Below are 11,148 nucleotides of genomic sequence, written 5' to 3'. Positions count from 1 at the left end.
TTGTATTTTTGTAAGAATTCTATCCATTCTAGCCATCCATATGGCTGCTGCCATATTTTTATAGGGAATATTCAATGTCCTTTTCTCCTCCCTTTCTCTCCCCTTCCCTCCCCCCCCCTCCTTCCTTCTTCCTTTCCTTTGCCTCTGATCTCTGCTCAAAAGCATATAGAGAAAGGAAGAAATCATCCAGGAACTTGAGGTTGGTCTAATGGCTTCCACTTTTAAGCCTGGGGAAGGGATTGGGGTGGAACAAGACTCTGACCACATCCTTCAAGGTCAGTCCTCTTTTTTCTTTCTCATATAATTTCCCATGAAACTGAAACTGAATCCTGGAACTTATAATTTCATTGGTACAGGGACTCCCAAATAAGGACATTCCTTCTACCAATACAGGAAATTATATGACTGTTATATAGATTGACATGGAAGCAAATCCCCGGCTTTCACCATTTATAAATTATAGCAAATAAAAAGCAAATTAAAAAATGAGCATCCTAGAAATAGACATGCATTGATGTATTTGAGTAGGCTGACACAGAAATATGGCACCAATCATAATCCATTGTTTCACAGACAAAGGTAAAGCAAAAGAAAATATATGTATTTGGGAGAGTTTTCTCTTTTCTCAGGTTTAAATCTCTAGCTCTTAGGCAAATTTGGGCAGGATTGAATTAAGCAATTGGGTCACAATTTGGAGCAAACCATAATGAAGCAAGGGCTATGTCCTCAAACCTGTCATAACCAGACTAGATACCACTCTGCTGCCATTTTGGGGAGGAGAGTCTAGAAGCATGTTTATAGTCTCTCCCATACACCCCATCATCTGGGGAAGTTTCTGCAATGACCTTTTGCCTCTGTCCTATGACCTCTCCATCAGCCTGAATCCCAAGTGATTCAGAGGTGGTGAGAGTTCAGAGCAGTCTCTTTCCCACAGCTGTATTTTTGTGAGCACATAGTTGACCTGATCAAACATCTGCCCTCTTGCTCCCCTCCCTGCCCCACCCTGGGGGCAAACCATGGTTCTGGCAGGCAGGAAGAGTGTAATCTCAGAAAAGAGAGCCCTTCCCCAAATGCTTAAACTGGGGAAAAAAAATAGATTTTATAGATTCTCATTCCAATAGTGAGGATCCCTCTTTACAATCTCGGGCAAGGGAAAGACAGGTACCTTCGGGCCTTGGCTTTGGTTTTTCCAGCCCTCCATCTTGCATCAGTTCAAAGGAAAAGGACACATTAAGAACCTAGAAAGAGAATCACAAGAGCCACATCACTGGAGTTCCTTCTCATCCCCTGTAATCCCTGAACCTGTGGGCTCCAGCAAACTGAGGGAACCTGGGGCTGCTGCCTCAGACGCAAACATCTTTCCTAATTTGGAAGGAGGCTCCCAAGCTATTTAATTGCGGGGGCATTCCAGCTCAAAGGCAGATGGGCTGGAGAAACTCAGGCAGATAATCAGCTGCACTGATCCCCGTTTGCTAGGATCAATCGGCCTAAAGATCAAACCCTTCTTCTTGAGGTACCTGATCCCTGTTTTATGTGGCTAGCCTTCTGCCTAGGTGGATTTCAGAGTATTTGCCGAGATCAGACAGGAAGTCATGCCTTTGATGTCTTCAAAAGGGAGAAAAGTATTTTTCCTATTTCCTGAATGCCCTTGTCTAGTGACAAAAGCTGGGGAGGAGCCAGTTAAAAGACAATTAGAACTTGGCTGAGCTGCTGGAACGGAGGTCTCTGGATCCTTGCAGAGCAGAAATGACTTTTTTTCGATGAGTTTGTAGCAGTGGAGATTTAGAGATGAAAGGGCTTAACCCTCTCCTTTTTCAGATGAGGAACTAGAGGGCTTGAGAGTTTAGGTACCTTGCTCAGGATTCCCACATGGGGCAGAACTGGCATTTGAACACACGTCCTCTGGCTCCACAGCTAACAGTCTTTCTGGTAGGATGTACGTTTTTTGTAAATAAGGATTGTTCATTTTTGTCTTTAGCACAGCTCTTGGCACGTGGCCGGGACTTTAAAAAGCCATCGGCTGCCACACAATGATAATAATCTCGAGCTAACCATGTCTTTTACTGCAACTGGGTTGGAATTCAATATTTAATAAGATTTTTTTATTTAAGGGAAAAATAAAAATCATCTCAATAATTCAAAAGATCAGTAATAACTTCAGGGTGGGTGATCCCTATTATGACACAGAATTCCACCTGCCTTTCCGGCTCTAGTGGCTGGAAAACTGGGAGGCTAAGCTGGCAGGCTCCTCAGTTGACAGATAGTTTACCAGGGCCCATGCTTGAGGCTCTTCCAGTCTGAGGAAGAGGCTGGACTTAGAAGTCCAAGGGAAGGTGGAACAACAGCAGCATCCAGTTATGCTTCCCTTAACTGGAGCTTCTCAAAGCTCTCAGTGGTTTCTCCTTGGGCTGAATTTGTTCTACTGTACAAGACTGGGGCCTTGGTTGGAAAGTACATAGGGAATCTGGTTATTATGCAAGGGTCCCCATTCCCTTTTCTGGAAGAGAGAGTCAGTGGAAGGGAGGCAGCATCAGCCTAGATCTTGGCCAGAGTCTTCTACGTTTCTCTTAATCCAGACAAGGTGGCTATGTGGTCAGAGAGACTATCCTGTGCATTTGTAAAGACGGAGGGCCAAAGTACCTTTTGCTCAAAGCTCTCCGGTGTCAGGAAGAAGCTGTGTAAAGGCACAAAATAGCCCTCCAAGAGGCCCATGAGCAGCACCAAGTATACTCCATCTGCAAACTAGGGAGAAAAAAATCAAAAATTAAGTGGGCATTTTGACCTCATTTCCATTCACACAGTAACTCCTGATTCGGCACACAGACAAGCAAGCAAGCTTATTGAGAATAATAATAATGACTAATGATATGATACTTTTCTATTGTTAGCTATGGAGAATTCTGGGAAAGGAGGAACAGCTGTGTACTTGAGGTTTAGGGGATAAATTATCCTTTGGGCCTATTTATGGACATCAGGAAGTAGCCTCAAGGTCAATGTTGGTCTTAAGTGGGTAGAGAGTGATGAAGTTTGCAGAGCATAAAATGTTTGTGTTAAGGGGGAGGGTGTTGGGACAGAGTTGAGCATTTCAATTCAAGGATTCATTGGAAGGAACAACATGGAGGATGAGTCAATTCACTATCAGAATTTAGTTGGTGTATGGGAGGGAGCCAAGGGAAAAGAAAAGAAGAAAGAGAATGGAGAAGAGATAGGGAAGTCTGGATCCTCTTCTGACAGTAGGTACAGTAGAGAAGGTCATTAATCAGAACTGGTTTCCTATGATTTATGAGAATTGGGTTTTCTAGGAATTCTTCCTAGGATGTTTTGGGAAAAATGATGGTAGTAGCAGGGCAGGAAACAGGGGAGTTTGTAGCCCAACTAGGAATAGAATTCATAATACATATGATGTTTATGTTCACAAAATACTTTCAGAAATATCATATCATTCAGTTCTCATAATAATTTGGAGAAGCACAAAGATTATGAACCCATTTTACAGATAAGGAAATGGGGACCTGGAGAATAATGTCTTTTCCAAGGTCACAGTTAGAAAATGGGCCAGATGGGACTTGAACACAAAACTGTAACCTTCTATGTGCCAAGCAGTTTACAAGTATCGTACCATTTGACCCTCACAACAATTCTGTAAAGTAGGGATTGTTATTATCTCCATTTTAAAGATAAGGAAACTGAGGCAAATGGGTAAAGTTACTTGTTCAGGATCATACAGGTAGTAAAATATTTGAAGCAGAATTTGAATTCAGGTCTTTCTGATGTCAGCCCCAGAATTCTATCTACTGTGTCCCAATAATAATAATACCTAACAATTATATAACACTTAAAGGATTGTAAAATGCTTCCAAAGACACAGAGAGAGGCAATTGTCCCTCAGGGCAGGAAGAAGATTCCAGGAACAAGACCCTCTGGAAACAAAGAAGAGACTCAGCTTAAATTCAAGAGAGCCAGCCCTGGCAACCAAGGATCATATTGGACCTGAAGAGCCCACCTTAGAAAATAGTGCTAAGCCAGCCTTAAAGCAAGCACTGAATGTGAGAACCCTTGTGGAGATGCTGTAGACAGAAATTCCTTCAGAGGGGGAAAGATGGTACTAAATAACCTCTAATTCTCTGACAACTCTTGTCTTTCTCCATCTTCATTTTCAAAAGAGCAGTAAGAAGACAGCTTTTGCTTATGTATCTGGAAATCTGAAAAAAGGCATGGCAAAAACCATACAGCTTACAAAACTTTTCTTAAAAGAAGATGTTCCTGGGGGCCTCCTGCATCTAGAGAGTATTTTAGGCAACCCATGCATTTTTCACCCCACTAAGCATAGAACTAGCTTCCTCTAATTGCTTTGGTAAAATACCTTTTAAAAGGAGAGAATCGGGAAAAAAAGAAAGTGGGGAAAAAACCAGACTAGATTTAGAGCTGAAAGTCAGTCCTATTCCCTTAGATGACTATAAGCTCCCTGAAGGCAGACACTATGCTATTTATCTTCATAGCTTCCTGAACATTCAACATAGAGTTTGCAACCTAGAACCAAATGTTAGCATAAACAATTTTTATTCTATGTGTTTATAGAATCAAATGGAACTCTTGAGTAAAAAAAAATCCAACTCAAATTGGAGTTCTTGACTCCATTATCTTGGACAACTCACTTAAATTCGTTGGGCTGTAGTTTTCTCACCTATAAAATCAGGAGAAGATAGTGCCTAAGGTTCTTTCCTGCTCTGAATCTATGACTTAATGATTTTATTTTTCAAAATATGACATGAATGATTAAAGGAAATTTCTATTCTGCCCAACAAGAAGGTACTTCCAGATGTTAAAACAAAACTTATGGAACCTAGCCTTAACTGACCCTCCCATTTTAGAATCGGTGGTATGGAAAGAGGGAAAAACAAGGCATAATCTACTTAGAAAAGCTGACTTTAAAGAACTCAGAGAAATAATAGATTTGATCCCATGGCCTAAAATTTTCCTGGAGAAGTCAACCCAAGAGGAATGGGTACAAAAAGTGAAATTTTTCTAAGAAGACTGATAGAGCCAAACATTTTTTGACCAATGTAGATTTTGCAAAATTTGAAATAAAATTCAGACAACTAAGAATGGACACAAAAGTATGGGATGGACCGAATGGAATTAGAAACCGTACAAATCACGAGTGGAAGAAGAGGAGAAATTCTACAAATAGCAAAAAGAGTTTTAAAGCAAAATTAGGAGAAGAGAGAAGTCAAAGAGAGAGGTGCTGCTCAAGGGTATAGGATGCTGATAATAGAAGACAAAGAGAAGATAAAATGATAACTTTTAGCTTTCTTCTATTTTGGGGTTTTTTCCTGCCAATAAGGCTGGCAAAAAAGGTCAAAGACAAAGACTGGAGAAAAATAAATAATAAGGAATTAATGAGGGAGATCATAAGAAAATGACTAGATGATTTTGATGAACTCAAGTTACCAGGCCCAGATGAACTAAATCATTGAGAAATTTCAATGATCTTTGAAAGACTGTGGTGAACTGAGAGGTTCCACAGGATTAGAGAAGGGCGGATGTGTCTTGATTTTACAGAAAGAGACAATGGTAGAATCTTCAAACCAGATAGATGATTTGACCTTGATTTTATTTTTGGCAAGATTCTAGACTGACACATGTTTAAGAGAGAGTTTGTCAGAATCAAGAAGTGAACACATTATTGAGTATTAAGGGAAGGGATCAATTCAACCTATCATCCAACCAACCAGGGTTTATAAGCATCAAGAACAAGTCATGGCAGACCCAAGTTATTGGGTTATTTTTGGATAAAAAAAATGCTTTGGGTATAGTTTCTCTAGATTTTAGCAAAAAGTTTGACTGTCTTTCATGTTCTGCTTATGGAAAAGATGGAGAAATGAAAATTAGACGGAGACCATCCAATCCAACTCATATCTAACAAACCTTCCTCCTATTTTAGATGTCCACTTGAAGGTCTCCCATGAGGGGGAGAAGCTTCCAGAGGCAGCCCAGCCAAAAAACATTCTTTTGATAGCTGTAGAGGATGGGGAGGAGTGAGAACTCTCCCAGAGGAGTTTATAATCTAGGGAGACCCATACCCATACATGGATGAAAAAGTTAACTAACATCACATGACAAAAACACAGAAAAAAATTATTCTTATACATAAATGCTACAGAAGTTTCAAAGAAGGGAAGATTGCTTCCAGTTATGGTGGACTGGCAAGTAGATGGAGGAGAAGGGATTTGCATTGGGCTTTAAGGAATCCTAGGTTACCTTTAGCGTGGAATGGACTTTAGGAAGCATCTTGTCTAAATTTTATAAGTGAGGAAACTGAGACACAGAGTGTTCAAGAACCCAGATCTACCTGACTCTAGGTTTTAGCCATTGCACCAAGCTGGACAGGCTTTAGATGGAGAAGAAAAAAGGGAAGTAAGGAAATTGAACCACATCTCAGACAGAAGGGCTTGTCCTATGTTTGGGGGGAGGGCGGTAAGGATGTGAGTTTTCAGCAACAGAAGGCAAAGCTTCTGCCAAGGGGATTACGTAGCTCTGCAAAGGCTCCAATCCATACCTCAGGAATAATTCCCCTAGCTTGGGCTGGGCACACGGCAGGCACTTAGAATATGGGCTTGTTGGCACGTGGGATGGTTTGGTGACTAAGCCTATTGGAAGGAGGTAACGGGGACACTTTCTGCCTTCACAGAGGGCAAGCTCAGCCTTGTCTTGGAGGGAGGAACATGACCGACCACCAGCTCACGATTCTTATGTTTACTATTAATGTTCCTCTGGAAAGAATTATTCAACTGTGACCTCACCAAAGCAGAAAGACCCACGAGCTGTCAGAGAGATACAAATCGTCTGTTGCAGAGAAGCCTGAGAACAATGCAAACCCAGCTCTTTTGAATTGAACGCTAATATTACAGTGCACTTATGTCACGATTGACAGCTCACTGAGTCCTAGATTCCTAGATTTACAAGAGCTGAGGTCATCTTGTCCCACCCCGACCTGAAGCACGAATCCTCTCCACAACTGGACTGATTGCCCAGCACGTATTAAGTGGCCTCTTGGTGCCAGGCACTGGGGATACAGGCCTTCATCTCCTTTCCCCAAGGCCTCCTAACTGGCCTCCAGCTTTAGATCTTTCACCGACTGGTCCATCCTGCTACCTCTTTATGCAGATATCTGACCGCATCAATCCCCTGCCCAAGTAACTCCGGCCAAAGGTTTCCTATTGCCTCCAGGATTAAAGACAAACTCTTTTAGCTCTGCAGTCACTGTGCAACCTGGCCAGTTCAGCCTCTCTGTTCCTCACTCATATTACTCCATCCCCAGTCTCTTTCCATTTTGTCCTGGTCGCCCGTGTCTTCAATGCACTCTCTTCTCCTTTCACTTCACAGAGGTTCTCTCCTCCTTTAAGGACCATCTTGGGAAGTTTTTGCTGATCCCCTGAATGCAGACACCCTCTCTCCCAAACTATCGTGCACTTAATAACTTTGTATTTATTTGCAGTTATTCCCTTTATATTTATGTTTAAATATCTACTTGTCTTCCCCATTGGAACTTAAGCTGCTTGGGAGTAAAGCTTGTTTCATTTTTTATAGTCTAATTTCTAGCACTTGGCACATAGTAGGTGCTTGTTGATTGATTGACAGAAAGAGAAAATTGAAAAGAGTCTTTAGCCTCAAGGAATTTACAATCTACTGGGTGAAACAATCTACTTTCTCTTGTGATCTTTAGCCCTGTCTCTTTATCTCTGTCCCTGTCTCTGCCTCTGTCTTTCTTTCTGTGTGTGTCTGTCTGTCCCTCTCTTTGTCTCTCTGTCTCTTTCTCTTTCTCTCTCTATTTCTCTAACTCTGTGTCCCTCCCTCTTCCTCTCTCTATCTCTGTTTTTCTTTCCCTCTCTGTCTGTGTCTATCTCTTTTTCTTTGTCTCTCTCTTTCTCTGTCTCACCTTTCTCTTCCTTTGTCTGTCTCTGTTTCTCTCTCTCTCCCCTTTCTCCATCTGTCTGTATCTTTCTCTTTGTCTCTGTCTCTGTCTCTTTTTGTCTCTCTTCCTCTGTTTCTTTCTCTTTCTCTCTGTCTCTGTCTCTCTCTCACACACACGCATGCACACTAACAAAAATGTTCAAAGTAAATTCATTCTTTCCTTGAAGACTTCCAGTGACAGAAAACTTACTATCTTAAAAGAAGCAGCTCTGGCTAAAAGGAAATTTGTAAACCAACTATCTGCAACTTTCATCCTATGGCTAAACCAGACTTAGATGTAGACATCATCTCCTCTGATTCTCACAGCTACCTCTTGAAAAAGGCAGGATAATATTATTCCCATTTTACAGATAAAGAAATAGAAGCAGCCTTAGAAAGGGTTATCTGGCTTTCCTGGCATCACAGAGCTGCTGAGTTCTTTGGACATCCCATTCCCTCCATGCTCTTTTCCTTGAGACCATTCTCCTTTCCCCCCGAGGTCCCTTAGCTCTCAACAGCAGCCTTATTCCAAAGCTGGCTTCCCTCTTCTTCCCTCTCCCCTAGTTGTGTTGGTAGTGATGAGGGAGATCGAGGGCCAAAGACAACATCCTGGAACATCCAAACAGGCTTCTGCCAAAGGACATCACCACAATTCTCTTCTGTTCCCGCCCCCACACATCTCCCTCCCCTAAATTAGCTTAAAAATACATAAAGAACCATCTTTAATTACAGAAACTCCAAAGTTGGCAAAGCTTTTAGGAAATGCCCATGGGCACCCGCTCAGCTCCTAAGCACATTTTCCATACTGCAGCCGAGGAGATGTTGGAGTTAAATTGCTGGGGGTGTGTACACCATCCATGTGTGCTTTCCATATTCATGCTGACCTCCCACACAGCTGACTTTCTACTATAGAACAAATCCCCCAAGCTTTTAAGTCAACTCAGGGAGACCTCCCTGGATGTCTACCAGCTTCCATTGGTCTAAAGGTTTTAGGTTTAACAAGAGCAGCTACGAGCTTCAAATAGAACAGTGGCTCCCATCTTCACCCACCCCATCAGTCCTGTGACTGCACTCACCATTCTCCCCCCAGGCCCTTTACAAGAGCTGCCTGTCACATCTCAGTTTCCTATGATGTCATTTACTTAGGCTGGTTCCGCCCACAACTCCTATGTCTTCACTGGTCTGATTCTGCCCCCGGTGGCTATTATGTCATCACTGACACAGTCTTTCCTCCACCCCTCTGCAGCTACTATAGCACTACTGGCGCAGCTTGCCTTGCCTTTCCTGTACCCAACTCAGAGAGGTCAGTGGTCTGCTCCGTACTCCCCACAGCTTCCATGTCACCTCTGACCCAACCGGGAACTCCTCTCCGCTCCCATGATGCTGCTGGTCCAGGCTGGCCCCGCTACCAGCTCCTGGTCATCATTTCCCCCTTCACTTTGCTTGGCTTGGCCCCAGGTGGTGACTTACCTGGGTTTCCAGTTCTGTGACTTCTAGATTCAGCTTATTCAGGTGCTTGTTCACAAAGGTGATGAGCGTCTAAAAATAATAAGTCAAGCATGCAGAGAGAAAAAAACCAACATATTGGATTTGATAGAAGACTGGGTTTAAATTTTAATTCATCTCTTTGCTAGGTGAATAACTTTGGAGAAGGCATTTAAAACACACTTGACTGTCAGTCATCACTGAAAAACAGATATGCTACCGGTTCTTCAACCCGAAGGCACTTGGGAAGAAAGCTCTCTGAAAACTAGAGATCACCACCCCTTTATCTGAAAGCTTTTCTCACCATGCTTCAGGTGGAAGGAAGGAAGGAGCTATAGCTGTTGTTCGAAGTTTGGGGTTTGGGTGATGGCCCATGTGGCTGAGTATAGGATATTTGTCAGATGCCAGCTTGGCTGCTTGATGTGAGTGCCCAGAGAAGGGTTCAAGATGGCCAATGGTCACCAAGCAGAGGGACTCATGGATGAGGTCACGAATCATACTCTTTGAGAATCATCTCTTCAGTATCTGATTTAATCCATATAGAAAGAGAATCTCTACTATAACAAATGGTTTTCCAGCCTCTGCTTTTCTAGACTGATCATTCCACTTTTGGACAGCTCTCAGTGTTTGGAAGTAAGTGTGTGTGTGTGTGTGTGTGTGTGTGTGTGTGTGTGTGTGTGTGCGCGCGCTTTATGTGTGATCAGATCCAAATCTGTCTGTTTGTAACTTCCACTCAAGGCTCTCATTCATTCATTAAAACTTTCAGCCATGCTTGTTTTACTTTCTGGGGACAGATGGAAAAAATTCAATCTCTTCAAATGATCTTAACCTTTATTTGAAGACAACTATCAAGTGTCCCCTCAGTCTTCTCCAGTCTAAACATGTCCAGTTGCCTTCGACTGTTCCTCATATGATTTGGACTTCACCATGTTAATAGCTCACCTTTGGACACCTTGATTTCAGTCATTTTCCAGTCATGTCTGACCCTGTTACCCCATTTAAGGTTTTCACAGCAATGATATTGGAGTGGTTTGGCCATTTCCTTCTCCAGATAAGGAAATTGAGGCAAAATAGGGTTAAATCATTTGCCCAGGGTCACACAGCTAGCAAATGTTGAAAGTCATATTTGAATTCTCAAAGATAAGTCTTCTTGACTCCCAGCACTCTATCCATTGTACCTCTTTGCTGGCCCACAATTTAATAATCGATTCTTACCACCTGGTTAAAGCTGGCTCTGACATACCCCTCTTGTGATTGTTCAATTGTCACGTCCAACTCTTCATGATCCTATTTGGAATTTTATTGCCAGAGACACCAGAGTAGTTGGCCATTTCCTTCTCCAACTCATTTTACAGTTGGGGAAACTGAGACAAACAGGGTTAAGTAACATGCCCAGAGTCACACAGCTAGTAAATGTCTAAAAATGGATTTGAACTCAGGAAATGAGCCTTTCTGACTCTATACCCATACTCTATTTACTGTACCACCTAACTGGTCTCCATATTGCTTTATAATATAATAACAGCAAGAATTTATATAGCTCTTGAAAGTTAGCAAAGCACTTTACACATATGCTATATCATTAGACCCTTGTAACACTCAATTGTTTGTAACTTTTTAGATTATTATATATTAGTGTTACTATTATTATCCCCATTGTACAGATGAGAAGTTTAGGCTGAGAGTTTAGATGATTTGCCCAGGACCAAA

The 11,148-nt window shown here is 42.1% G+C and overlaps 1 protein-coding gene across 2 annotated transcripts in view; it reads right to left on the bottom strand.

Annotated features, from left to right (window-relative positions):
• PARVA (parvin alpha) overlaps positions 1-11,148 on the bottom strand; it is a 163,175-nt gene that overhangs the window by 10,579 nt on the left and 141,448 nt on the right. For both annotated transcript variants that reach the window (XM_074273458.1, XM_074273460.1), the window contains exons 11-13: positions 9,424-9,492; positions 2,641-2,742; positions 1,166-1,238 (exon numbers count right to left, since the gene is read on the bottom strand). In XM_074273458.1, the coding sequence (XP_074129559.1) occupies positions 1,166-1,238; positions 2,641-2,742; positions 9,424-9,492 (244 nt within the window). The remainder of the gene's footprint in view (positions 1-1,165; positions 1,239-2,640; positions 2,743-9,423; positions 9,493-11,148) is intronic.

Source organism: Sminthopsis crassicaudata, chromosome 6 (genome assembly GCF_048593235.1).
Source record: "Sminthopsis crassicaudata isolate SCR6 chromosome 6, ASM4859323v1, whole genome shotgun sequence".
In the NCBI taxonomy this organism is placed as follows: domain Eukaryota; kingdom Metazoa; phylum Chordata; class Mammalia; order Dasyuromorphia; family Dasyuridae; genus Sminthopsis; species Sminthopsis crassicaudata.
Note: the sequence above shows the minus strand (reverse complement) of the source record. Positions and strands in the feature narration are given on the sequence as shown.